The sequence below is a fragment of the Calliphora vicina genome, chromosome 5, assembly GCF_958450345.1.
Source record: "Calliphora vicina chromosome 5, idCalVici1.1, whole genome shotgun sequence".
NCBI lineage: Eukaryota > Metazoa > Arthropoda > Insecta > Diptera > Calliphoridae > Calliphora > Calliphora vicina.
Window position 1 is genome coordinate 12626151 of NC_088784.1, and position 24174 is coordinate 12650324.

Sequence of the window (24174 nt, forward strand, 5' to 3'; positions counted from 1 at the left end):
CTAGGTGAAATAATGGACCGATTTCAGCCAGTTTCAATAGGCTTGGTCCTTGAGCCGAAAAAATAATATGTACCAAATTTGATCCAAATACCTTCAAAATTGCGACCTGTACTCTGCGCACAAAGTTTACATGGACAGCCAACCAGACGGACAGACGGACATCGTTTAATCGACTCAGAATGTGATTCTAAGTCGATCGGTATAATTTAAGGTGGACTAATATTTTTGGGCGTTACAAACATCTGCACAAACGCATAATACCCTCCCCACTATGGTGGTGTAGGGTATAAATATTATAAGATTTTCTATATAGTTCAAATATCGTAAGTTATATCGGTGTTTTATTATATAAAACTATTTAAGTATCCATAATGAAAATAAACATTTTAAATAGAACATTTTTATAATCCTCTATTTACAGTTCCCCATTAAAGTTTACCCATAAAAAAAAAAAATTCAAAATCATGCTGGCTCATGTATACCAACAACCAAAACCATTTGAAAAATTTACCTACGACAGTCTGGTCAGAAAGAAATCTTCATTGGAAAGTGAATATATACTATTGGACAATACGCAGTATAAAGAAATCTGGTTAGTTATGGATCTATATAGTCAAATTGAACCGCCACTTTTGTCCCCCCATATACTGAGAAAAAATGAAGCTAGAAATGTAAAATTCATAACAGACACTATGCAACAGGTGGAAGCAGATAACAGTTATTATAAATATAACTTAAATAACTGTCACATACGAAAAACCAGTAATGCTCGTAAACTTAAGGCAATCAAGGAAAAACTATATGATTTTACTGTATGGCAGCAATCGGAAAGATCTTTAACACCTAGTGATAAGGAACGCATTGAAAATATCTTAGATATTGATTACTTTCAAGCACAGCATGATAAAAAGGTAGGAAAATGTGGAGAAATATTTGACAGTATTTACCATAAAGTTTCAATCTCCCACTAGGTTTACATTGGCTTCACTCCTTACGTCCACAATGAATCAAACAATTGCATGGAAAAACTAGCTGACACAATATTTTCTCAGGCCATTTACGATTGTAGTGAGTTTGCAACAGTAACACCTTGTTTTGCCACGATTTCTGGTGGTTCTGAACATATTATAAAGATGAACGATATTTACGGTATTACCCAACCAAATACAGTAAGCATTATGATGACAGATGCCGATAATAGCTGGCAAGCTACATGTTTAGGTCAGTTGGCAAACGATGGCATTCACTTTACTGCACCACCCTATATCGGCAATCAGAATTTAAGTGATGGAAATCTTCTGATAAATATGCAGGTATTGGATAGAATAGCAGGTCTACCAACCGGTGACATTAAATTTGTCTATGTTTAATTAATTTTTCACTTTATTTCTAATAAATTATATATTTTTTATAGTATTCTTAAAAAGATCACAATTTGTTTTATTTTTTTTTTATATTTTATAAGTTTAAAAGGCTTTTCATGCTGATAAAATTGAACAGGGTTCTTGCATTATTTCTTGAATTTTCGCCTCGGGTATTTCAACTTGATTGGCCAGTAGTGTGTGTACAATGCCACTTAGTTTGTGGCCGCTCGAACGGGTTTGGAGTCGAAATTCGACATCGTTTTCATGGACCACAGTGTCGGTGCCACCATCAACAAAATCGGCCTGGAAAGAAGAGCATAATGTTAAACAAAAATAAAAAATTATTCTTTAAAATACAAATTTTAAATATTTTTAGGTAAATTTTTTTTTTTTTTTTTTAATTTTTTGGAAATTTTTTTTTTCGAATTGTTATTTTTTTTTTAAATTTTAAATTTTTTTTAAATTTCAAATTTTAAATTTTTTTTTTAAAAATATTTTTCCGATTTTGATCCATTGTAGGTCCAACTTACTATGGTCTTATATACGTCGTTGCAAATGACTTTGAAATATCTATCATTAGATATCCATATTGTCTATATTAATGTCTTAGTAATCCAGATATAGGTAAAAAATCGAGGTTGTTCTGGTTTTTTCCTCATATCTCTGCCATTTGTGGACCGATTTTGCTGATTTTAAATACGAAACTTCTCGAAAGCATGTCTGACAGAATTATTGAAGATTTGGATCCCGAAGATATCTGGGGTGTTCAGAAAATTGATTTCAACAGACAGACGGACAGACGGACATGGCTTAATCGACTCCGCTCTATAAGGATCCAGAATATATATACTTTATAGGGTCGAAAAATTATATTGTGGAAATTACAAACGGAATGACAAACTTATATATACCCTTCTCACGAAGTTGATGGGTATAATAAACAAAAATATGAATAACGTAAATTTGTTCAATAAAATAGAATAATTTCGAAAGTCTTTCCTTAGAAAAATATGAATATGGTAAATTTTTCAATGGAAAAGTCTGAATATTGGAAGTTTTTCTATAGAAAAGTCTAAATATCGTAAATTTTGATGTAGAAAATTTTTAAAATCTTCAATTTTTCTAAAGGAAAATATTTATATTTAAAAGTTTTCTATTGATAAGTCGGAATATCGTAAATTTATTTTTATAGGATTTTCAGAATATCGTAAATTTGTCAATAGAAAATTTTGAATCTCTTAAAGTTTTCTATAGATAAGTCGGAATATTGTAGATATTATTAAAAAAGCCAGCATATCGTAAATTGTTCCGCAGAAAAGTCAGAGTATCGTAAAATTTTCTTTAGAAAAGTCGGAATATCGTAAACTTGTCTATAAGAATATTTTTTAAAGACAGCATATCGTAATTTTTTTAAATAGGAAAATTAGAATATCGTAATTTTTTCATAAATAGGTTTGAGTATCTTAAATTTATCTATAGAAGGTCAGAAAACTTTTCTTTAAAATCACAATGAAATCAGACTTTTCTATTGAAAAATTTATAATTGTTCAAAAAAATAGTCTGAATGTCGTTAAACTTTCTTTAGAAAAGTATGAATATCGTAAATTTTTCTATGGAAAAACCTATCGTAAATTTTCTATGAGAAAATATTGTAAATTTATCTATAGAAAAAATATCGTAAATTTTTCTATAGAGAAAAAATATAAAAATAAATAAAAAAAATTGTTTAAAACAAAAATATCGTAAATTTTTCTAAGCAGAAAATATAAATTTTTCTATAGTAAAAAATATCGTAATTTTATCTATAGCAAAAAATAGACAAAATTTGTCTATAGCTTAAAATATCCAAAATTTTTCTATAAAACAAAAATATCGTAACTTTTTTGTAAAACAAAAATATCGTAAATTTTCTTATAAAACAAAAATATCGTAAATTTTTCTATAAAATAAAAACATCGTCAATTTATCTATAAAACAAAAATATCTTAAATTTTTCTATAAAACAAGAATATCGTAAATTTTTATAAGCACAAAATATCATAAATTTTTCTATAAAACAAAAACATCGTAAATTTATCTATAAAACAAAAATATCGTAAACTTTTGTATAAAACAAAAATATCTTAAATTTTCTTATAAACAAAAATATCGTAAATTTTTTTATAAAACAAAAATATCGTAAATGTTTTTTATAAAACAAAAACATCGTAAATTTATCTATAAAAAAAATATCGTAAATTATTTTATAACAAAAAATATTGTAAATTTATCGTAAATTTTTCTATAAAACAAAAATATCGTAAATTTTTTTATAAAACAAAAATATCGTAAATTTTTTTATGAAATAAAAATATCGTAAATTTTTGTATAAAACAAAAATATCGTAAATATTTCTGTAAAACAAAAATATCTTAAATTTTTCTATAAAACAAAAATATCGTAAACTTATATATAAAACAAAAATATCGTAATTTTTTTGGTAAAACAAAAATATCGTAAATTTTTCTATAAAACAAAAATATCGTAAATTTTTGTATTAAACAAAAATATCTTAAATTTTTCTATAAAACAAAAATATCGTAAATTTTTCTATAAAAACAAAAATATCGTAAATTTTTCTATAAAACAAGAATATCGTAAATTTTTCTATAAAACAAAAATATCGTAACTTTTTTGTAAACAAAAATATCGTAAATTTTCTTATAAAACAAAAATATCGTAAATTTTTCTATAAAACAAAAATATCGTAAATTTTTTTATAAAACAAAAACATCGTAAATTTTTCTATAAAAAAATTATAGTAAATTTTTCTATAACAAAAAATTTTGTTAATTTGTCTATAGCAAAAAGATCGTAGATTTTTTTATAACAAAAAATATCGTAAATTTTTCTATAGCAAACAATTTTTAGGAATTTTTTTGTATAAAAAAAATATTGAAAATTTTTGAATAGAAAAATATTGAAAATTCTAGCTATAGAAAAAAAATGTAATGTTTTTATATGACAAAATATTGAAATGTTTGTAAATATTGAAAATTTTATTAAAAAAAATATTGAAATTTTTATTAAAAAAAATATTGAAATTTTTTTAATAAAAAAATATTGAAATTTTTTAAACAAAAAAATATTGAAATTTTTTAAATAAAAAATATTAAAATTTTGTTAATAAAAAATATTGAAATTTTTTGAATAAAAAACATTAAAATTTTGTTAATAAAAAATATTGAAATTTTTTGAATAAAAAAATATTGAAAATTTTTGAATAGAAAAATATTGAAAATTCTAGCTATAGAAAAAAAATGTAATGTTTTTATATGACAAAATATTGAAATGTTTGTAAATATTGAAAATTTTATTAAAAAAAATATTGAAATTTTTATTAAAAAAAATATTGAAATTTTTTTAATAAAAAAATATTGAAATTTTTTAAACAAAAAAATATTGAAATTTTTTAAATAAAAAATATTAAAATTTTGTTAATAAAAAATATTGAAATTTTTGAATAAAAAATTTAATTTTTTAATTTTTTAGAAAAATATGTAGATATGTTTAGTATAGAAAAAACATCGACATCGATTTGTATTAAGAAAATATCGAATGTTTTTGTACATATTAAGAAAATATCACAATTTTTATGTATAGAAAAAATATCGTATATTTTTCTATAGAACATTTTTTCGTATAACCAAATAAGTACCGATACCGATCTAAAGCCTAAAAGTTATCAGTTGTCTGTGTAAGGTTTTTTTTAAAATGCAATTTTAAATAACATACTGTTTCTTTGCGCAGTTTGTCATTGATAAATAAATTCAATGTATCCAGTTCCAGCATAATACGATACTCTATGCCATTTATTGTTGTGACCCATAAACGATATTGTTTCGTTTGTTCCTCGGTATATTGATCATGTGATTTGCCATCAATAAATAGTAGATATTCATATTTGAAACCGGGTGCGGGATCAACGCGTATAATACAGCGGGCATCGTTGATATAAAATGTATCCTCACCCACCAGTTTAAACATCCAGTCGCGTCTTAAGACCTCCTAAATAAACACAAAGAATTTAAAATACTATATAATAAGGAATATTACTTCTTTTAGTTTTCTAACCTTGCCATTAACCCATATCATACGCCTGCCACTGGTGGTACCATGTTCCAATTCGATGCGATACATTTTGCCATTTATGGGGGCACACCATTTCGCCACTATATTGTTTTTGTTATAACGTTTCTCTTCCGGTATGTGATCCAAACTCATAATGGGTTTCGTTGATAGGTTTTCTAGTTTCAACAGGGGCGATAAAAATGACATATTATGGGGGGGAGGGGGTGTTATAAAACTGCAAGGAAAAAGTGGATGTGTGTGTAATTGTAATTGCAATGGGGAAATTAAAATAATTGAAGTTAAATTATCTTGTGACGTGGTGCATTGTGATTACACAGGGCTGCAGAGAAGGTAACATAAATTTCAGCTTCGAAATCAAAGTTGTAGAGAAATTTAAATTTCACTGTGTGACGTTAAGATTTACGTTGATTTTATTTAAAAAGAGAAAATGAAAAAGTTGGACATATTTTATATCACTAGATAGGAAATTGTGTCTAGTTTTCAAAAATTTCAAAATTATTTAAATATTCAGAAACTATTTAAAGACTTTTGCAAAATATTTCCAAAAAAATTTAAAAATAATGTTTTTCGAATATTGTGATGTAAAATTATGCCTCAATATTACTTGGCATAAGAAAAAGAAAGGGTGGATATATTTTATATCAATAGATAGGTAATTGTGTCTAGTTTCCAAAAATGTATAAATAATTCAAATATTCGAAAATTCGTTTAAAACTTTTGCAAGAAATTAAAAAAAATTTTTTTTTCTAATTTTGTGATGTCAAATTTTACGTCGACTTTATTTGCCATTCGAAAAGGAAAATGTGGACATATTTGATATCCGTGGATGGGTAATTGTGTCTAGTTTTCAAAACTGTAGAAATAATTAAAATATTCGAAAAAAAATTAAAGACTTTTGCAAAAAATTGGCGAAATATTGAAAAAATATTTTTTTTTTTTTGGAATTTTGTGATGCTAAAAAGAAAAATTGGACTTCTTTTATATCAGAAGATAGGAAATTGTGCCTAGTTTTCAAAACTGTATAAATAATTAAAATATTCGAAAATTTCTTAAAGACTTTTCCAAAAAGTTGGCAAAAAATTGAAGAAGTAAAATTGTTCGAATTTTGTGGTGTAAAGTTTTGCCTTAATTTTATTTGCCAATAGAAAAAGAAAAGGTGGACATATTTTATATCACTAGATAGGAAATTGTGTCTTATTTTTAAAAATGTATAATTGATTAATATTTTAATCGAAAAATTGTTTAAGACTTTTGCAAAACACTTGCGAAATTTTTTTTTCCAATTTTGTGATGTAAAGTTTTGCCTCAATTTTATTTGCCATGTGAACAAGAAAAGGTGGTCATATTCTATATGGTTAGTTAGGAAATTGTGTCTAGTTTTCAAAAATATATAAATAATTAAAATAAATAAAAATGTCTTAAAAACTTTTGGAAAAAATTGGCGAATAACTGAAAAAGTTAAATATTTCGAATTTTGTTATGTAAAATTTTGCCTTAATTTTATGTGCCAGTCGAAAAAGAAAAGGTGGACATGTTTTATGTCATTAGTTAGGAAATTGTGTCCAGTTTTCAAAAATGTAGAAACAATTAAAATATTCGAACATTTTTTTAAGACTTTTGCAAAAAGTTGGAGAAAAATTTAAAAAGTAAATTTTTTTAATTTTGTGATGTCAAATTTTGTGTCGACTTTATTTGCCATGCGAAAAAGAAAACGAAGACATATTTTATATCACTAGATAGGAAATTGTGCTTAGTTTTTAAAACTGTAGAAATAATTAAAATATTCGAAATTTTTTTTAAAGATTTTTGCAAAAAAGTTTCGAAAAACTGAAAAGGTAAAATTTTTCGAATTTTGTGATGTAAGGTTTTGCCTCAATTTTATTTGCCATGGGAAAAAGAAAAGATGGAAATATTTTATATAATTTTTTAGGAAATTCTGTCTAGTTTTTAAAACCGTAGACATAATTAAAATATTCGAAAATTGTTTAAAGACTTTTGCAAAAAGTTGGCAAAAAATTTAAGAAGTAAAATTGTTCGAATTTTGTGGTGTAAAGTTTAGCCTCAATTTTATTTGGCACGCGAAAAAGAAAATTTGAACATAACTTATATCAAGAGTTGGGAAACAGTATCTAGTTTCCAAAAATTTTTAAGCGATAAAAATATTCAAAATTTTTTTTAAGACTTTTGCTAAAAATTGGCGAAAAACTGAAAAAGTAAAATTTTTCGAATTTTGTGATGTAAAGTTTTGCCTCAATTTTATTTGCCATGCGAAAAAGAAATGGTAGTCATATTCTATAAGATTAGTTAGGAAATTGTGTATAGTTTTCAAATCTGTCGAAATAATTAAAATATACGAAAATTTTCTTAAGACTTTTCAAAAAGTTGGCGAAAAAATGAAAAAGTAATTTTTTTCGAATTTTGTGGTGTAAAGTTTAGCCTCAATTTTATTTGCTATGAGAAAAATAAAAGGTAGACGAATTTTATATCACTAGATTGCAAATTGTGTCTAGTTTCCAAAAAGGTATAAATAATTCAAATATTCAAAAATTCGTTTAAAACTTTTGCAAAAAGTTGGAGAAAAACTGAAAAAAATTTTTTTTTCGAATTTTGTGATGTAAAGCCTTAATTTAGCCTTAATTTTATTTGCCATGAGAAAAAGTTAAGGTATATATATTTTATATCACTAGATAGGAAATTGTGTCCAGTTTTCAAAAAAGTATAAATCATTACAATATTCGAAAATTGCTTTAAGACTTTTGCAAAATATTGGCAAAAAATTTAAAAAGTAAAATTTTTTGATTTTCGTACTAAAACTTCACTGCAAATATTATCCTACTAGTTTCAGATATTACAGTGAATTTTTTTTATAGTTTTTAGTTTATAATAAGAGGAATTCAGAAATGCTATTTAAAGCTTAAATAGCATATTCTGTAATGTTAAACTTTTAGGGCCAAAAAAGTATCTTATACAAATAAGAGTAATTTCACTACAACAGCTTTGCTATCCTTGATTTTTCACTAAAGGAAATTAGTTTGAAAATAATCTGTTCCAGATATATCTGCCTATAATAAAACATTAAAAAATTTCCAAAATTCGATATAAATTATTTGTACATCACTCAAAATCTAGGATTTTTTTTCTTCAACAATTCACTATTTTCATTTAATGCTGGACGTAGGGTGTATTTTAAAAGCCGCTTTACTTTTCACTTTTAATTATTTTCAAAGTCTTTTCTTTTGATATATGCACAAAATATATAGTTTTCGTTAAAAAAATATTAAGAAAACCATTAAAGAAATAAAGCTTTTTTACCAAAAAGTTTTAATTAATTTTTCTAATAAATTTTCACAAAATTATTTTTAAAGATATTGTAAACAAATAGGATTTTGAAAAAAATATCTAAATAAATTTTAAATTTTCACTTAAAAAAAAAAATATTTTCACAAGCAGCTTATTTTAATATCACATTATTAACTGCAGAAGTCTCCAACTAAATATTTTTTAATTAAACTCTTTTTCCGAAATGCAAACACACCTTCAAACACAATCTCATTGTACAGATAATTGTTCCCCTGTGTAATTACTGGTATGACATGACATCACATATCATACAATGCATGATTATTGCGCGTTAATTGTAGTTTTAATTAAATTTAAATTTTAATTAAAATTATTATTTTTAGTTTTAGTTTTCTTTGAAATATTTACTTAATTTTCTATTCAAAACTCCTTTGTTTTGTTTTCGTTGCTCATAAGCGACTATTTTAAAATCCTCAAAGACGACAACACGTTTATTTGAAATGAAAAGATTTTATGGATTTTACAACACATTTAAAGTGAAATATAATAACTGAGTGTTTACCGCTAGAGCGCTAATAAAATACTAAAAAAAAATTCTTGTAAAAACACAAGAAATACACAGAAATAACAACAATAAGAACAACAACAACAACTCATAAACGAATTGTTTGCTAGCTAGATGTCCTGTAGCCAAATGTGAGTATTTATTCCCTTAACGCTTTTTACCAAAAAACATAGACGACACTCGCTCGTACACTAGTTGTGAAATGAATGTATTACTGACACTACCACTACAACTAACACATACTCATACCCATCCACTTTGCAGTAGTATTGTTGGCGACGAAAAGGATACACACACTCACATGTTAACTCACACTCAGCCATGAAAGGCAACCAGCCAGCCATCTAGCCAACCAACCAACCAGACAAACAATCAGCCAAATTGTAGAAGAATAAAAACCAAACTAACGAACCAATGTTATTAGTAAGTAGATCTAGCAAAACCTGCATTATGGGGCATGATCCAGATTCTAGTTTAGGTTCTAGTTCACGTTCTAGTTCTGGTTCAGTTTCTAGTTCAGTTCTAGTTCAGTTCTAGTTCAGTTCTAGTTCAGTTCTAGTTCAGTTCTAGTTCAGTTCTAGTTCAGTTCTAGTTCAGTTCTAGTTCAGTTCTAGTTCAGTTCTAGTTCAGTTCTAGTTCAGTTCTAGTTCAGTTCTAGTTCAGTTCTAGTTCAGTTCTAGTTCAGTTCTAGTTCAGTTCTAGTTCAGTTCTAGTTCAGTTCTAGTTCAGTTCTAGTTCAGTTCTAGTTCAGTTCTAGTTCAGTTCTAGTTCAGTTCTAGTTCAGTTCTAGTTCAGTTCTAGTTCAGTTCTAGTTCAGTTCTAGTTCAGTTCTAGTTCAGTTCTAGTTCAGTTCTAGTTCAGTTCTAGTTCAGTTCTAGTTCAGTTCTAGTTCAGTTCTAGTTCAGTTCTAGTTCAGTTCTAGTTCAGTTCTAGTTCAGTTCTAGTTCAGTTCTAGTTCAGTTCTAGTTCAGTTCTAGTTCAGTTCTAGTTCAGTTCTAGTTCAGTTCTAGTTCAGTTCTAGTTCAGTTCTAGTTCAGTTCTAGTTCAGTTCTAGTTCAGTTCTAGTTCAGTTCTAGTTCAGTTCTAGTTCAGTTCTAGTTCAGTTCTAGTTCAGTTCTAGTTCAGTTCTAGTTCAGTTCTAGTTCAGTTCTAGTTCAGTTCTAGTTCAGTTCTAGTTCAGTTCTAGTTCAGTTCTAGTTCAGTTCTAGTTCAGTTCTAGTTCAGTTCTAGTTCAGTTCTAGTTCAGTTCTAGTTCAGTTCTAGTTCAGTTCTAGTTCAGTTCTAGTTCAGTTCTAGTTCAGTTCTAGTTCAGTTCTAGTTCAGTTCTAGTTCAGTTCTAGTTCAGTTCTAGTTCAGTTCTAGTTCAGTTCTAGTTCAGTTCTAGTTCAGTTCTAGTTCAGTTCTAGTTCAGTTCTAGTTCAGTTCTAGTTCAGTTCTAGTTCAGTTCTAGTTCAGTTCTAGTTCAGTTCTAGTTCAGTTCTAGTTCAGTTCTAGTTCAGTTCTAGTTCAGTTCTAGTTCTGTTCTAGTTCTGTTCTAGTTCTGTTCTAGTTCTGTTCTAGTTCTGTTCTAGTTCTGTTCTAGTTCTGTTCTAGTTCTGTTCTAGTTCTGTTCCAGTTCTGTTCTAGTTCTGTTCTAGTTCTGCTCTAGTTCTGTTCTAGTTCTGCTCTAGTTCTGTTCTAGTTCTGTTCTAGTTCTGTTCTAGTTCTGTTCTAGTTCTGTTCTAGTTCTGTTCTAGTTCTGTTCTAGTTCTGTTCTAGTTCTGTTCTAGTTCTGTTCTAGTTCTGTTCTAGTTCTGTTCTAGTTCTGTTCTAGTTCTGTTCTAGTTCTGTTCTAGTTCTGTCCTAGTTCTGTTCTAGTTCTAGTTCTGTTCTAGTTCAGTTCAGTTCTAGTTCAGTTCTAGTTCAGTTCTAGTTCAGTTCTAGTTCAGTTCTAGTTCAGTTCTAGTTCAGTTCTAGTTCAGTTCTAGTTCAGTTCTAGTTCAGTTCTAGTTCAGTTCTAGTTCAGTTCTAGTTCAGTTCTAGTTCAGTTCTAGTTCAGTTCTAGTTCAGTTCTAGTTCAGTTCTAGTTCAGTTCTAGTTCAGTTCTAGTTCAGTTCTAGTTCAGTTCTAGTTCAGTTCTAGTTCAGTTCTAGTTCAGTTCTAGTTCAGTTCTAGTTCAGTTCTAGTTCAGTTCTAGTCTGGTTCTATTTAAATTTTATGTTTTTCTCATCACCCTGCCCATTGTGCTAGTTGTGTCTGAATGAATGTATGAACATACATGTATAAATAATTGTGTGTATTTGTTTCTCATGTCTGTCTCTAAATATATGTATGTTTACACAAGAACACAAGACATGGCGTATTTGTAAAAGGGGCAAAATTATACGTTTGTATAAATTCTAGGCGCCAAATATAAACTACTTACACACACAAAAACTCATTCATTCAGTCACACACACTCTTAACTCTATAAATACATACGATATCTAACAAACAAAAATATTTCATACCAAATTTTTTTTTAAAAAATATAAAAAATGAAATTTGTTAAAAAAAATTGTAAAAATATATAATATTTGAAATGTAAACCAAGTGGCCAAGGAAGGTACTTATCCAAACATACATTTATTCATACATTAACATTCGCTCACTCACACTAAAACAAAGACATGTGTTTTGTGTAGTGCAGCAGCAACGAAATAAAATAAAATATTTGAAAAAGACAGTCATATACAGATATTTTTATTAAAAATAAATGTAAGTAAGTAAGAAAAACTCGACATATATATAGGTATATAAGTATAGGTACGTGTTCATGGAAGTAAGTACACTTGAGTTTTACATTTTTCTTATTGCAATTTCTTTTATGTTTGTTTTTGGAAGAAATACCTTCATATTTCTGTTTTCCATATAATTTTAATGTGTTATATGTAGCATAAAACGCGTCAAATGTGTGCGAAATAAAAACACGTATCCTTATCCTCGCCAGAGTACCAGTAGGTGATTGTTGTTGTTGGGGAGACAAATCCCTCATGCATAAAATGACTGAAGAGCATGATGGATGAATCAAATCTTATGTTGACATATTCGTAAGTAAAGTATTGGTGCTGTAAGCCTTTCAAGGATTGCTGCAAGTATTAAAATGATCTACATGTTTTAAATTATAAGCAAATGGAGATTAAATTATGTTGATTCTAGTTTTGTTCTGTTCTAGTTCTGTTCTAGTTCTGTTCTAGTTCTGTTCTAGTTCGGTTCTAGTTCTGTTCTAGTTCTGTTCTAGTTCTGTTCTAGTTCTGTTCTAGTTCTGTTCTAGTTCTGTTCTAGTTCTGTTCTAGTTCTGTTCTAGTTCTGTTCTAGTTCTGTTCTAGTTCTGTTCTAGTTCTGTTCTAGTTCTGTTCTAGTTCTGTTCTAGTTCTGTTCTAGTTCTGTTCTAGTTCTGTTCTAGTTCTGTTCTAGTTCTGTTCTAGTTCTGTTCTAGTTCTGTTCTAGTTCTGTTCTAGTTCTGTTCTAGTTCTGTTCTAGTTCTGTTCTAGTTCTGTTCTAGTTCTGTTCTAGTTCTGTTCTAGTTCTGTTCTAGTTCTGTTCTAGTTCTGTTCTAGTTCTGTTCTAGTTCTGTTCTAGTTCTGTTCTAGTTCTGTTCTAGTTCTGTTCTAGTTCTGTTCTAGTTCTGTTCTAGTTCTGTTCTAGTTCTGTTCTAGTTCTGTTCTAGTTCTGTTCTAGTTCTGTTCTAGTTCTGTTCTAGTTCTGTTCTAGTTCTGTTCTAGTTCTGTTCTAGTTCTGTTCTAGTTCTGTTCTAGTTCTGTTCTAGTTCTGTTCTAGTTCTGTTCTAGTTCTGTTCTAGTTCTGTTCTAGTTCTGTTCTAGTTCTGTTCTAGTTCTGTTCTAGTTCTGTTCTAGTTCTGTTCTAGTTCTGTTCTAGTTCTGTTCTAGTTCTGTTCTAGTTCTGTTCTAGTTCTGTTCTAGTTCTGTTCTAGTTCTGTTCTAGTTCTGTTCTAGTTCTGTTCTAGTTCTGTTCTAGTTCTGTTCTAGTTCTGTTCTAGTTCTGTTCTAGTTCTGTTCTAGTTCTGTTCTAGTTCTGTTCTAGTTCTGTTCTAGTTCTGTTCTAGTTCTGTTCTAGTTCTGTTCTAGTTCTGTTCTAGTTCTGTTCTAGTTCTGTTCTAGTTCTGTTCTAGTTCTGTTCTAGTTCTGTTCTAGTTCTGTTCTAGTTCTGTTCTAGTTCTGTTCTAGTTCTGTTCTAGTTCTGTTCTAGTTCTGTTCTAGTTCTGTTCTAGTTCTGTTCTAGTTCTGTTCTAGTTCTGTTCTAGTTCTGTTCTAGTTCTGTTCTAGTTCTGTTCTAGTTCTGTTCTAGTTCTGTTCTAGTTCTGTTCTAGTTCTGTTCTAGTTCTGTTCTAGTTCTGTTCTAGTTCTGTTCTAGTTCTGTTCTAGTTCTGTTCTAGTTCTGTTCTAGTTCTGTTCTAAGAAGACGACCAAATGTAGCGTATAACTGCACATAAACAGTTAAATATATATTTAAATAAGTACTTTAAGTATGAATAGATTCTTTTATCTATTATATCTTTTGTCTAAGACACATCTATCTACATACATATTTATGTAGTTGTATACTCGTATCCTATCAATGATTAGCTAAAATACAACAAAATTTATTGCCCAAGATTCGTTATTGTCACAATCTCAACAAAATCTAAACTCTTGTAATTTTTCGTTCTCGTGTGAGGGGCGCACAAAACGTCGAATATTCTTTAAATGCCACAATAAAAATAGAAAATAAAAAAGAAATCGTTACAAGTTGAAAAGAAATATATGAAAGCAGTTAAAATGAACTGTTTGTATTGCTACAGTCAAAGCTCCAGAGAGAGTCGAATGTTCAGGGACTATAAATTTTTGCTTAACTGTCGCAAGGAAATTGCTTAGATAGTTCAAGGACTAAGACAGTTTCTTGTCTTTGTGTATACAGAAAATTAGGTTGATTGTCGAGATGAAAGTGGAAAACATAAGACATAAATATGGAAAATAATATTTCAAAGAAAACTCGGTTATTTTCATATTAAATTTTCCATTGTCTGGTTGCTCACTGTACGGCGTATTATCATCATTATTTTAGCATGTTAAGTATACGTACACATGAGCCACTCACTACTACTATACGCACGAATAGTTTAATTGAGTGTGTGTGTCTGTATTTTGTCTATATTTAATTAATTCATAAAAATTTATTTAACACATGTTAAAATACGAATAAAATACACACGGTTTGTTATTTTATTTTTGCGACAAATGACACAAAATAATTTAACACGCACACAAAAATGTGGCCATAAAACTCAGGTAAACTTCTCTCTCTCACAACCCAAACACACACATGAGTACACCAACACAGGAACACACATTGACAAATTGAAGAAGAAAACAAAAGTACAGGTTCACAATTGTCGGTAAGTTAAAGCATACTTTAAGGATTTCCAATACCACAAAATAACAACAACGACAACAGTAATAGTAACAGCAACAAAACTAAAGGCAAATAAATAAAAATATCAATAAACTACACATGCACATGTATTTGTAAGTAATGTTACAACATGTACATTAGATCTGCACAATTTCACAACTTTCAATCGTTTTCCGGCAAGGCAATTAGTGTTAGGAACTACAGAACCAATTAAAGCTCATCTATTTTTGAAGAGCAGGTCTAATGTACATGTTAGTTGTTAGTTTAATGACACATATGGATGGATAAGTATAAACTGCACCTGCAGATATACAAACGATTGCCGGTTCATACATGTGAGCATTTGTAGAATAGAGTGTGTTTGTATGAAAGTTTCAGAGCATATAAATAGTAACTGAATGTAAATTATTATCTACACGCGAAGGTCGATAATGGGAACTTCCTTTACTATTAAACACTCGAAGAACTAGAACGGAACTAGAACAGAACTAGAACAGAACTATAACAGAACTAGAACAGAACTAGAACAGAACTAGAACAGAACTAGAACAGAACTAGAACAGAACTAGAACAGAACTAGAACAGAACTAGAACAGAACTAGAACAGAACTAGAACAGAACTAGAACAGAACTAGAACAGAACTAGAACAGAACTAGAACAGAACTAGAACAGAACTAGAACAGAACTAGAACAGAACTAGAACAGAACTAGAACAGAACTAGAACAGAACTAGAACAGAACTAGAACAGAACTAGAACAGAACTAGAACAGAACTAGAACAGAACTAGAACAGAACTAGAACAGAACTAGAACAGAACTAGAACAGAACTAGAACAGAACTAGAACAGAACTAGAACAGAACTAGAACAGAACTAGAACAGAACTAGAACAGAACTAGAACAGAACTAGAACAGAACTAGAACAGAACTAGAACAGAACTAGAACAGAACTAGAACAGAACTAGAACAGAACTAGAACAGAACTAGAACAGAACTAGAACAGAACTAGAACAGAACTAGAACAGAACTAGAACAGAACTAGAACAGAACTAGAACAGAACTAGAACAGAACTAGAACAGAACTAGAACAGAACTAGAACAGAACTAGAACAGAACTAGAACAGAACTAGAACAGAACTAGAACAGAACTAGAACAGAACTAGAACAGAACTAGAACAGAACTAGAACAGAACTAGAACAGAACTAGAACAGAACTAGAACAGAACTAGAACAGAACTAGAACAGAACTAGAACAGAACTAGAACAGAACTAGAACTAGAACTAGAACTAGAACAGAACTAGAACAGAACTAGAACAGAACTAGAACAGAACTAGAACAGAACTAGAACAGAACTAGAACAGAACTAGAACAGAACTAGAACAGAACTAGAACAGAACTAGAACAGAACTAGAACAGAACTAGAACAGAACTAGAACAGAACTAGAACAGAACTAGAACAGAACTAGAACAGAACTAGAACAGAACTAGAACAGAACTAGAACAGAACTAGAACAGAACTAGAACAGAACTAGAACAGAACTAGAACAGAACTAGAACAGAACTAGAACAGAACTAGAACAGAACTAGAACAGAACTAGAACAGAACTAGAACAGAACTAGAACAGAACTAGAACAGAACTAGAACAGAACTAGAACAGAACTAGAACAGAACTAGAACAGAACTAGAACAGAACTAGAACAGAACTAGAACAGAACTAGAACAGAACTAGAACAGAACTAGAACAGAACTAGAACAGAACTAGAACAGAACTAGAACAGAACTAGAACAGAACTAGAACAGAACTAGAACAGAACTAGAACAGAACTAGAACAGAACTAGAACAGAACTAGAACAGAACTAGAACAGAACTAGAACAGAACTAGAACAGAACTAGAACAGAACTAGAACAGAACTAGAACAGAACTAGAACAGAACTAGAACAGAACTAGAACAGAACTAGAACAGAACTAGAACAGAACTAGAACAGAACTAGAACAGAACTAGAACAGAACTAGAACAGAACTAGAACAGAACTAGAACAGAACTAGAACAGAACTAGAACAGAAATAGAACAGAACTAGAACAGAACTAGAACAGAACTAGAACAGAACTAGAACAGAACTAGAACAGAACTAGAACAGAACTAGAACAGAACTAGAACAGAACTAGAACAGAACTAGAACAGAACTAGAACAGAACTAGAACAGAACTAGAACAGAACTAGAACAGAACAGAACTAGAACAGAACTAGAACAGAACTAGAACAGAACTAGAACAGAACTAGAACAGAACTAGAACAGAACTAGAACAGAACTAGAACAGAACTAGAACAGAACTAGAACAGAACTAGAACAGAACTAGAACAGAACTAGAACAGAACTAGAACAGAACTAGAACAGAACTAGAACAGAACTAGAACAGAACTAGAACAGAACTAGAACAGAACTAGAACAGAACTAGAACAGAACTAGAACAGAACTAGAACAGAACTAGAACAGAACTAGAACAGAACTAGAACAGAACTAGAACAGAACTAGAACAGAACTAGAACAGAACTAGAACAGAACTAGAACAGAACTAGAACAGAACTAGAACAGAACTAGAACAGAACTAGAACAGAACTAGAACAGAACTAGAACAGAACTAGAACAGAACTAGAACAGAACTAGAACAGAACTAGAACAGAACTAGAACAGAACTAGAACAGAACTAGAACAGAACTAGAACAGAACTAGAACAGAACTAGAACAGAACTAGAACAGAACAGAACTAGAACAGAACTAGAACAGAACTAGAACAGAACTAGAACAGAACAGAACTAGAACAGAACTAGAACAGAACTAGAACAGAACTAGAACAGAACTAGAACAGAACTAGAACAGAACTAGAACAGAACTAGAACTAGAACAGAACTAGAACAGAACTAGAACAGAACTAGAACTAGAACAGAACTAGAACAGAACTAGAACAGAACTAGAACAGAACTAGAACAGAACTAGAACAGAACTAGAACAGAACTAGAACAGAACTAGAACAGAACTAGAACAGAACTAGAACAGAACTAGAACAGAACTAGAACAGAACTAGAACAGAACTAGAACAGAACTAGAACAGAACTAGAACAGAACTAGAACAGAACTAGAACAGAACTAGAACAGAACTAGAACAGAACTAGAACAGAACTAGAACAGAACTAGAACAGAACTAGAACAGAACTAGAACAGAACTAGAACAGAACTAGAACAGAACTAGAACAGAACTAGAACAGAACTAGAACAGAACTAGAACAGAACTAGAACAGAACTAGAACAGAACTAGAACAGAACTAGAACAGAACTAGAACAGAACTAGAACAGAACTAGAACAGAACTAGAACAGAACTAGAACAGAACTAGAACAGAACTAGAACAGAACTAGAACAGAACTAGAACAGAACTAGAACAGAACTAGAACAGAACTAGAACAGAACTAGAACAGAACTAGAACAGAACTAGAACAGAACTAGAACAGAACTAGAACAGAACTAGAACAGAACTAGAACAGAACTAGAACAGAACTAGAACAGAACTAGAACAGAACTAGAACAGAACTAGAACAGAACTAGAACAGAACTAGAACAGAACTAGAACAGAACTAGAACAGAACTAGAACAGAACTAGAACAGAACTAGAACAGAACTAGAACAGAACTAGAACAGAACTAGAACAGAACTAGAACAGAACTAGAACAGAACTAGAACAGAACTAGAACAGAACTAGAACAGAACTAGAACAGAACTAGAACAGAACTAGAACAGAACTAGAACAGAACTAGAACAGAACTAGAACAGAACTAGAACAGAACTAGAACAGAACTAGAACAGAACTAGAACAGAACTAGAACAGAACTAGAACAGAACTAGAACTAGAACAGAACTAGAACAGAACTAGAACAGAACTAGAACAGAACTAGAACAGAACTAGAACAGAACTAGAACAGAACTAGAACAGAACTAGAACAGAACTAGAACAGAACTAGAACAGAACTAGAACAGAACTAGAACAGAACTAGAACAGAACTAGAACAGAACTAGAACAGAACTAGAACAGAACTAGAACAGAACTAGAACAGAACTAGAACAGAACTAGAACAGAACTAGAACAGAACTAGAACAGAACTAGAACAGAACTAGAACAGAACTAGAACAGAACTAGAACTAGAACATTTCAATATTTTTTCTTAAAAAACAAATTTCTTTTTATGAGTGTAATTTATATCTTATATGTTCATTCTAAACTTTATAAACTGTGAATATTGTACACATGTACTTACGTTACATAAACTATTGAAGGTAATTTTGTAATAAGGAAGACGAAGGAAAAATAACAAACTAAAATGATCCATTATATAAATTATAAACGCCATATAAGGGGTCTATTAACGTGTTTAAATAATAAAAAGAGCTAATATAATATAAGAAATATAAAAAAAATACTTTTTAAACCCTTGCTATACTCACTTAACTAAACTGTTTACAAAGGAATACATAGCCTAAAACTGTGCAGTACTCGTGGTTGTGTGATTATTAATGTATTTGAACTTTAGTTTTCTTTTAGGGCCTTTCAATTTAACCTTAATTTTCTTGGTTTATTGTTTTCAGCTTGTTCCTACCCGCCTCGTTTCTTTTGTTTCTTGGAATAATATTTAAATTGCATTTAACAAAAATAAATTCTGAAAACAAAAACAAATATTTATTATTTTGGAAATTTGCCATCAAATTATATGTATATTGGCTGTTTTCATTGTTGTTGTGAACTTGATTTCATAAGCGTGAAACAAGAGTGAAATTTAGCATGAAATAAATTCAAATAAATTAATACGCTTTTAGTGGTTGGGTAGAATGGCAAGCACCCTGTTAAATAAATTTTGCAAAAGTTATGTAAACAAATTACAGTTTCTTATAGATCTTTTAAAGGCATTGTTGTAAAATACTCCAAGATGTTTGATAAAGGTTTCCAATACTTAGTTGGACTAAGATTTTAAATAAATTATCACCCACCCAATTGAGAATTTCAGAGTGTTTCAAATGCTATGTTTAACTTATTTATTCATCCTTAAATCCAGTGTTACCATTTTTCTGTTTATTTTTTTGGAAAATGAAAATCCGGGTTTTCGGAGAAAAATATTTTTTTGAGAATCTTAGTTTTGTGTCTATCTCGTCTATTTAGGTACCGTTTTCTATGATTTTTTATGGTCATAGTACAGACAATATTTCTGACAGCTCTGTATTTCTAGAATTTGCATTTCAGCCATAGTTCTGGCAGCTCTGTACATATGTATATGTAATAAAAAGAAACACAAAAAAGGACCAACAAAACATTTTGCTTGGCAATGTCGAGGGCTCATCATCATCATCATTATCGTCATAGAGATGTTTATTGTGAATGTGCCTGTGAGTGTCTCGGTTTGTTTGCAAAAACGGAAGTCAGCCATATTGGCAGTTATTTAACATTGTTTACAAGCAGCCAAGTATGTTAATATGTGTGTATGGATGTACGTATGTATATGTAGACTTAGAATAATGTCTTCTTTGTAATTGTAATGAAACATGTAAGTCAGTATGTGGCTTGTTTTTATTTGCCATGAATATGGCGTGACGTTACTAGATGGATTATGTTGGATAATTTTTATTTTGCCTTTATTAAACCATTGAAAGATAAGCTGTTTAAAATTTCTTGACTTTTTAAAACAAACAGCAAAACAAATATTGAACAATGATAACCGAACATATGACAACCTACATCTATCAGAATCTGAACTAGAACCTGAACGAGAACGAGAACCTCAACTAGAACCTGAACTAGAACTGAACTAGAACTGAACTAGAACTGAACTAGAACTGAACTAGAACTGAACTAGAACTGAACTAGAACTGAACTAGAACTGAACTAGAACTGAACTAGAACTGAACTAGAACTGAACTAGAACTGAACTAGAACTGAACTAGAACTGAACTAGAACTGAACTAGAACTGAACTAGAACTGAACTAGAACTGAACTAGAACTGAACTAGAACTGAACTAGAACTGAACTAGAACTGAACTAGAACTGAACTAGAACTGAACTAGAACTGAACTAGAACTGAACTAGAACTGAACTAGAACTGAACTAGAACTGAACTAGAACTGAACTAGAACTGAACTAGAACTGAACTAGAACTGAACTAGAACTGAACTAGAACTGAACTAGAACTGAACTAGAACTGAACTAGAACTGAACTAGAACTGAACTAGAACTGAACTAGAACTGAACTAGAACTGAACTAGAACTGAACTAGAACTGAACTAGAACTGAACTAGAACTGAACTAGAACTGAACTAGAACTGAACTAGAACTGAACTAGAACTAGAACTGAACTAGAACTAGAACTGAACTAGAACTGAACTAGAACTGAACTAGAACTGAACTAGAACTGAACTAGAACTGAACTAGAACTGAACTAGAACTAGAACTGAACTAGAACTGAACTAGAACTGAACTAGAACTGAACTAGAACTGAACTAGAACTAGAACTGAACTAGAACTGAACTAGAACTGAACTAGAACTGAACTAGAACTGAACTAGAACTGAACTAGAACTGAACTAGAACTGAACTAGAACTGAACTAGAACTGAACTAGAACTAGAACTGAACTAGAACTGAACTAGAACTGAACTAGAACTGAACTAGAACTGAACTAGAACTGAACTAGAACTGAACTAGAACTGAACTAGAACTGAACTAGAACTGAACTAGAACTGAACTAGAACTGAACTAGAACTGAACTAGAACTGAACTAGAACTGAACTAGAACTGAACTAGAACTGAACTAGAACTGAACTAGAACTGAACTAGAACTGAACTAGAACTGAACTAGAACTGAACTAGAACTGAACTAGAACTGAACTAGAACTGAACTAGAACTGAACTAGAACTGAACTAGAACTGAACTAGAACTGAACTAGAACTGAACTAGAACTGAACTAGAACTGAACTAGAACTGAACTAGAACTGAACTAGAACTGAACTAGAACTGAACTAGAACTGAACTAGAACTGAACTAGAACTGAACTAGAACTGAACTAGAACTGAACTAGAACTGAACTAGAACTGAACTAGAACTGAACTAGAACTGAACTAGAACTGAACTAGAACTGAACTAGAACTGAACTAGAACTGAACTAGAACTGAACTAGAACTGAACTAGAACTGAACTAGAACTGAACTAGAACTGAACTAGAACTGAACTAGAACTGAACTAGAACTGAACTAGAACTGAACTAGAACTGAACTAGAACTGAACTAGAACTGAACTAGAACTGAACTAGAACTGAACTAGAACTGAACTAGAACTGAACTAGAACTGAACTAGAACTGAACTAGAACTGAACTAGAACTGAACTAGAACTGAACTAGAACTGAACTAGAACTGAACTAGAACTGAACTAGAACTGAACTAGAACTGAACTAGAACTGAACTAGAACTGAACTAGAACTGAACTAGAACTGAACTAGAACTGAACTAGAACTGAACTAGAACTGAACTAGAACTGAACTAGAACTGAACTAGAACTGAACTAGAACTGAACTAGAACTGAACTAGAACTGAACTAGAACTGAACTAGAACTGAACTAGAACTGAACTAGAACTGAACTAGAACTGAACTAGAACTGAACTAGAACTGAACTAGAACTGAACTAGAACTGAACTAGAACTGAACTAGAACTGAACTAGAACTGAACTAGAACTGAACTAGAACTGAACTAGAACTGAACTAGAACTGAACTAGAACTGAACTAGAACTAGAACTGAACTAGAACTAGAACTGAACTAGAACTGAACTAGAACTGAACTAGAACTGAACTAGAACTGAACTAGAACTGAACTAGAACTGAACTAGAACTAGAACTGAACTAGAACTGAACTAGAACTGAACTAGAACTGAACTAGAACTGAACTAGAACTAGAACTGAACTAGAACTGAACTAGAACTGAACTAGAACTGAACTAGAACTGAACTAGAACTGAACTAGAACTGAACTAGAACTGAACTAGAACTGAACTAGAACTGAACTAGAACTAGAACTGAACTAGAACTGAACTAGAACTGAACTAGAACTGAACTAGAACTGAACTAGAACTGAACTAGAACTGAACTAGAACTGAACTAGAACTGAACTAGAACTGAACTAGAACTGAACTAGAACTGAACTAGAACTGAACTAGAACTGAACTAGAACTGAACTAGAACTGAACTAGAACTGAACTAGAACTGAACTAGAACTGAACTAGAACTGAACTAGAACTGAACTAGAACTGAACTAGAACTGAACTAGAACTGAACTAGAACTGAACTAGAACTGAACTAGAACTGAACTAGAACTGAACTAGAACTGAACTAGAACTGAACTAGAACTGAACTAGAACTGAACTAGAACTGAACTAGAACTGAACTAGAACTGAACTAGAACTGAACTAGAACTGAACTAGAACTGAACTAGAACTGAACTAGAACTGAACTAGAACTGAACTAGAACTGAACTAGAACTGAACTAGAACTGAACTAGAACTGAACTAGAACTGAACTAGAACTGAACTAGAACTGAACTAGAACTGAACTAGAACTGAACTAGAACTGAACTAGAACTGAACTAGAACTGAACTAGAACTGAACTAGAACTGAACTAGAACTGAACTAGAACTGAACTAGAACTGAACTAGAACTGAACTAGAACTGAACTAGAACTGAACTAGAACTGAACTAGAACTGAACTAGAACTGAACTAGAACTGAACTAGAACTGAACTAGAACTGAACTAGAACTGAACTAGAACTGAACTAGAACTGAACTAGAACTGAACTAGAACTGAACTAGAACTGAACTAGAACTGAACTAGAACTGAACTAGAACTGAACTAGAACTGAACTAGAACTGAACTAGAACTGAACTAGAACTGAACTAGAACTGAACTAGAACTGAACTAGAACTGAACTAGAACTGAACTAGAACCTGAACTAGAACCTGAACTAGAACTGAACTAGAACTGAACTAGAACCTGAACTAGAACCTGAACCAGAACTGAACTAGAACTGAACTAGAACTGAACTAGAACCTGAACTAGAACTGAACTAGAACCTGAACTAGAACCTGAACAAGAACCTGAACTAGAACCTGAACTAGAACTAGAACTGGAACTAAACTAGAACCGAATTCAATATTTAATATATCAAATGGTTCATTTATTTTTTGATTGTTACAAAGCCCACCACAAACACATTTTACAGATTCCTCTCATGTAGGGCATTAAAAATAAATAAAAAAAAGAAAGCAAAAACCATGATCGATGTTCTTTTTTAAGGGT

At 30.7% G+C, this 24174-nt stretch overlaps 2 protein-coding genes across 2 annotated transcripts; one reads left to right on the forward strand and one right to left on the reverse strand.

The window, feature by feature from the left end:
- Positions 1-425: 425 nt before the first annotated feature.
- Positions 426-1370, forward strand: LOC135959937 (uncharacterized). The gene is made up of 2 exons (XM_065511086.1): positions 426-911; positions 972-1370. The coding sequence occupies exons 1-2, from the start codon at positions 465-467 to the stop codon at positions 1368-1370; spliced, it is 846 nt and encodes a 281-aa protein (XP_065367158.1). The 5' UTR covers positions 426-464.
- A 108-nt stretch (positions 1371-1478) lies between these two features.
- On the reverse strand, positions 1479-5691 carry LOC135961841 (fas apoptotic inhibitory molecule 1). Its single transcript, XM_065513461.1, has 3 exons — positions 5478-5691; positions 5139-5411; positions 1479-1667 (listed from the first exon to the last, which is right to left on the reverse strand). The coding sequence occupies exons 1-3, from the start codon at positions 5679-5681 to the stop codon at positions 1479-1481; spliced, it is 666 nt and encodes a 221-aa protein (XP_065369533.1). The 5' UTR covers positions 5682-5691.
- Positions 5692-24174: the final 18483 nt, after the last annotated feature.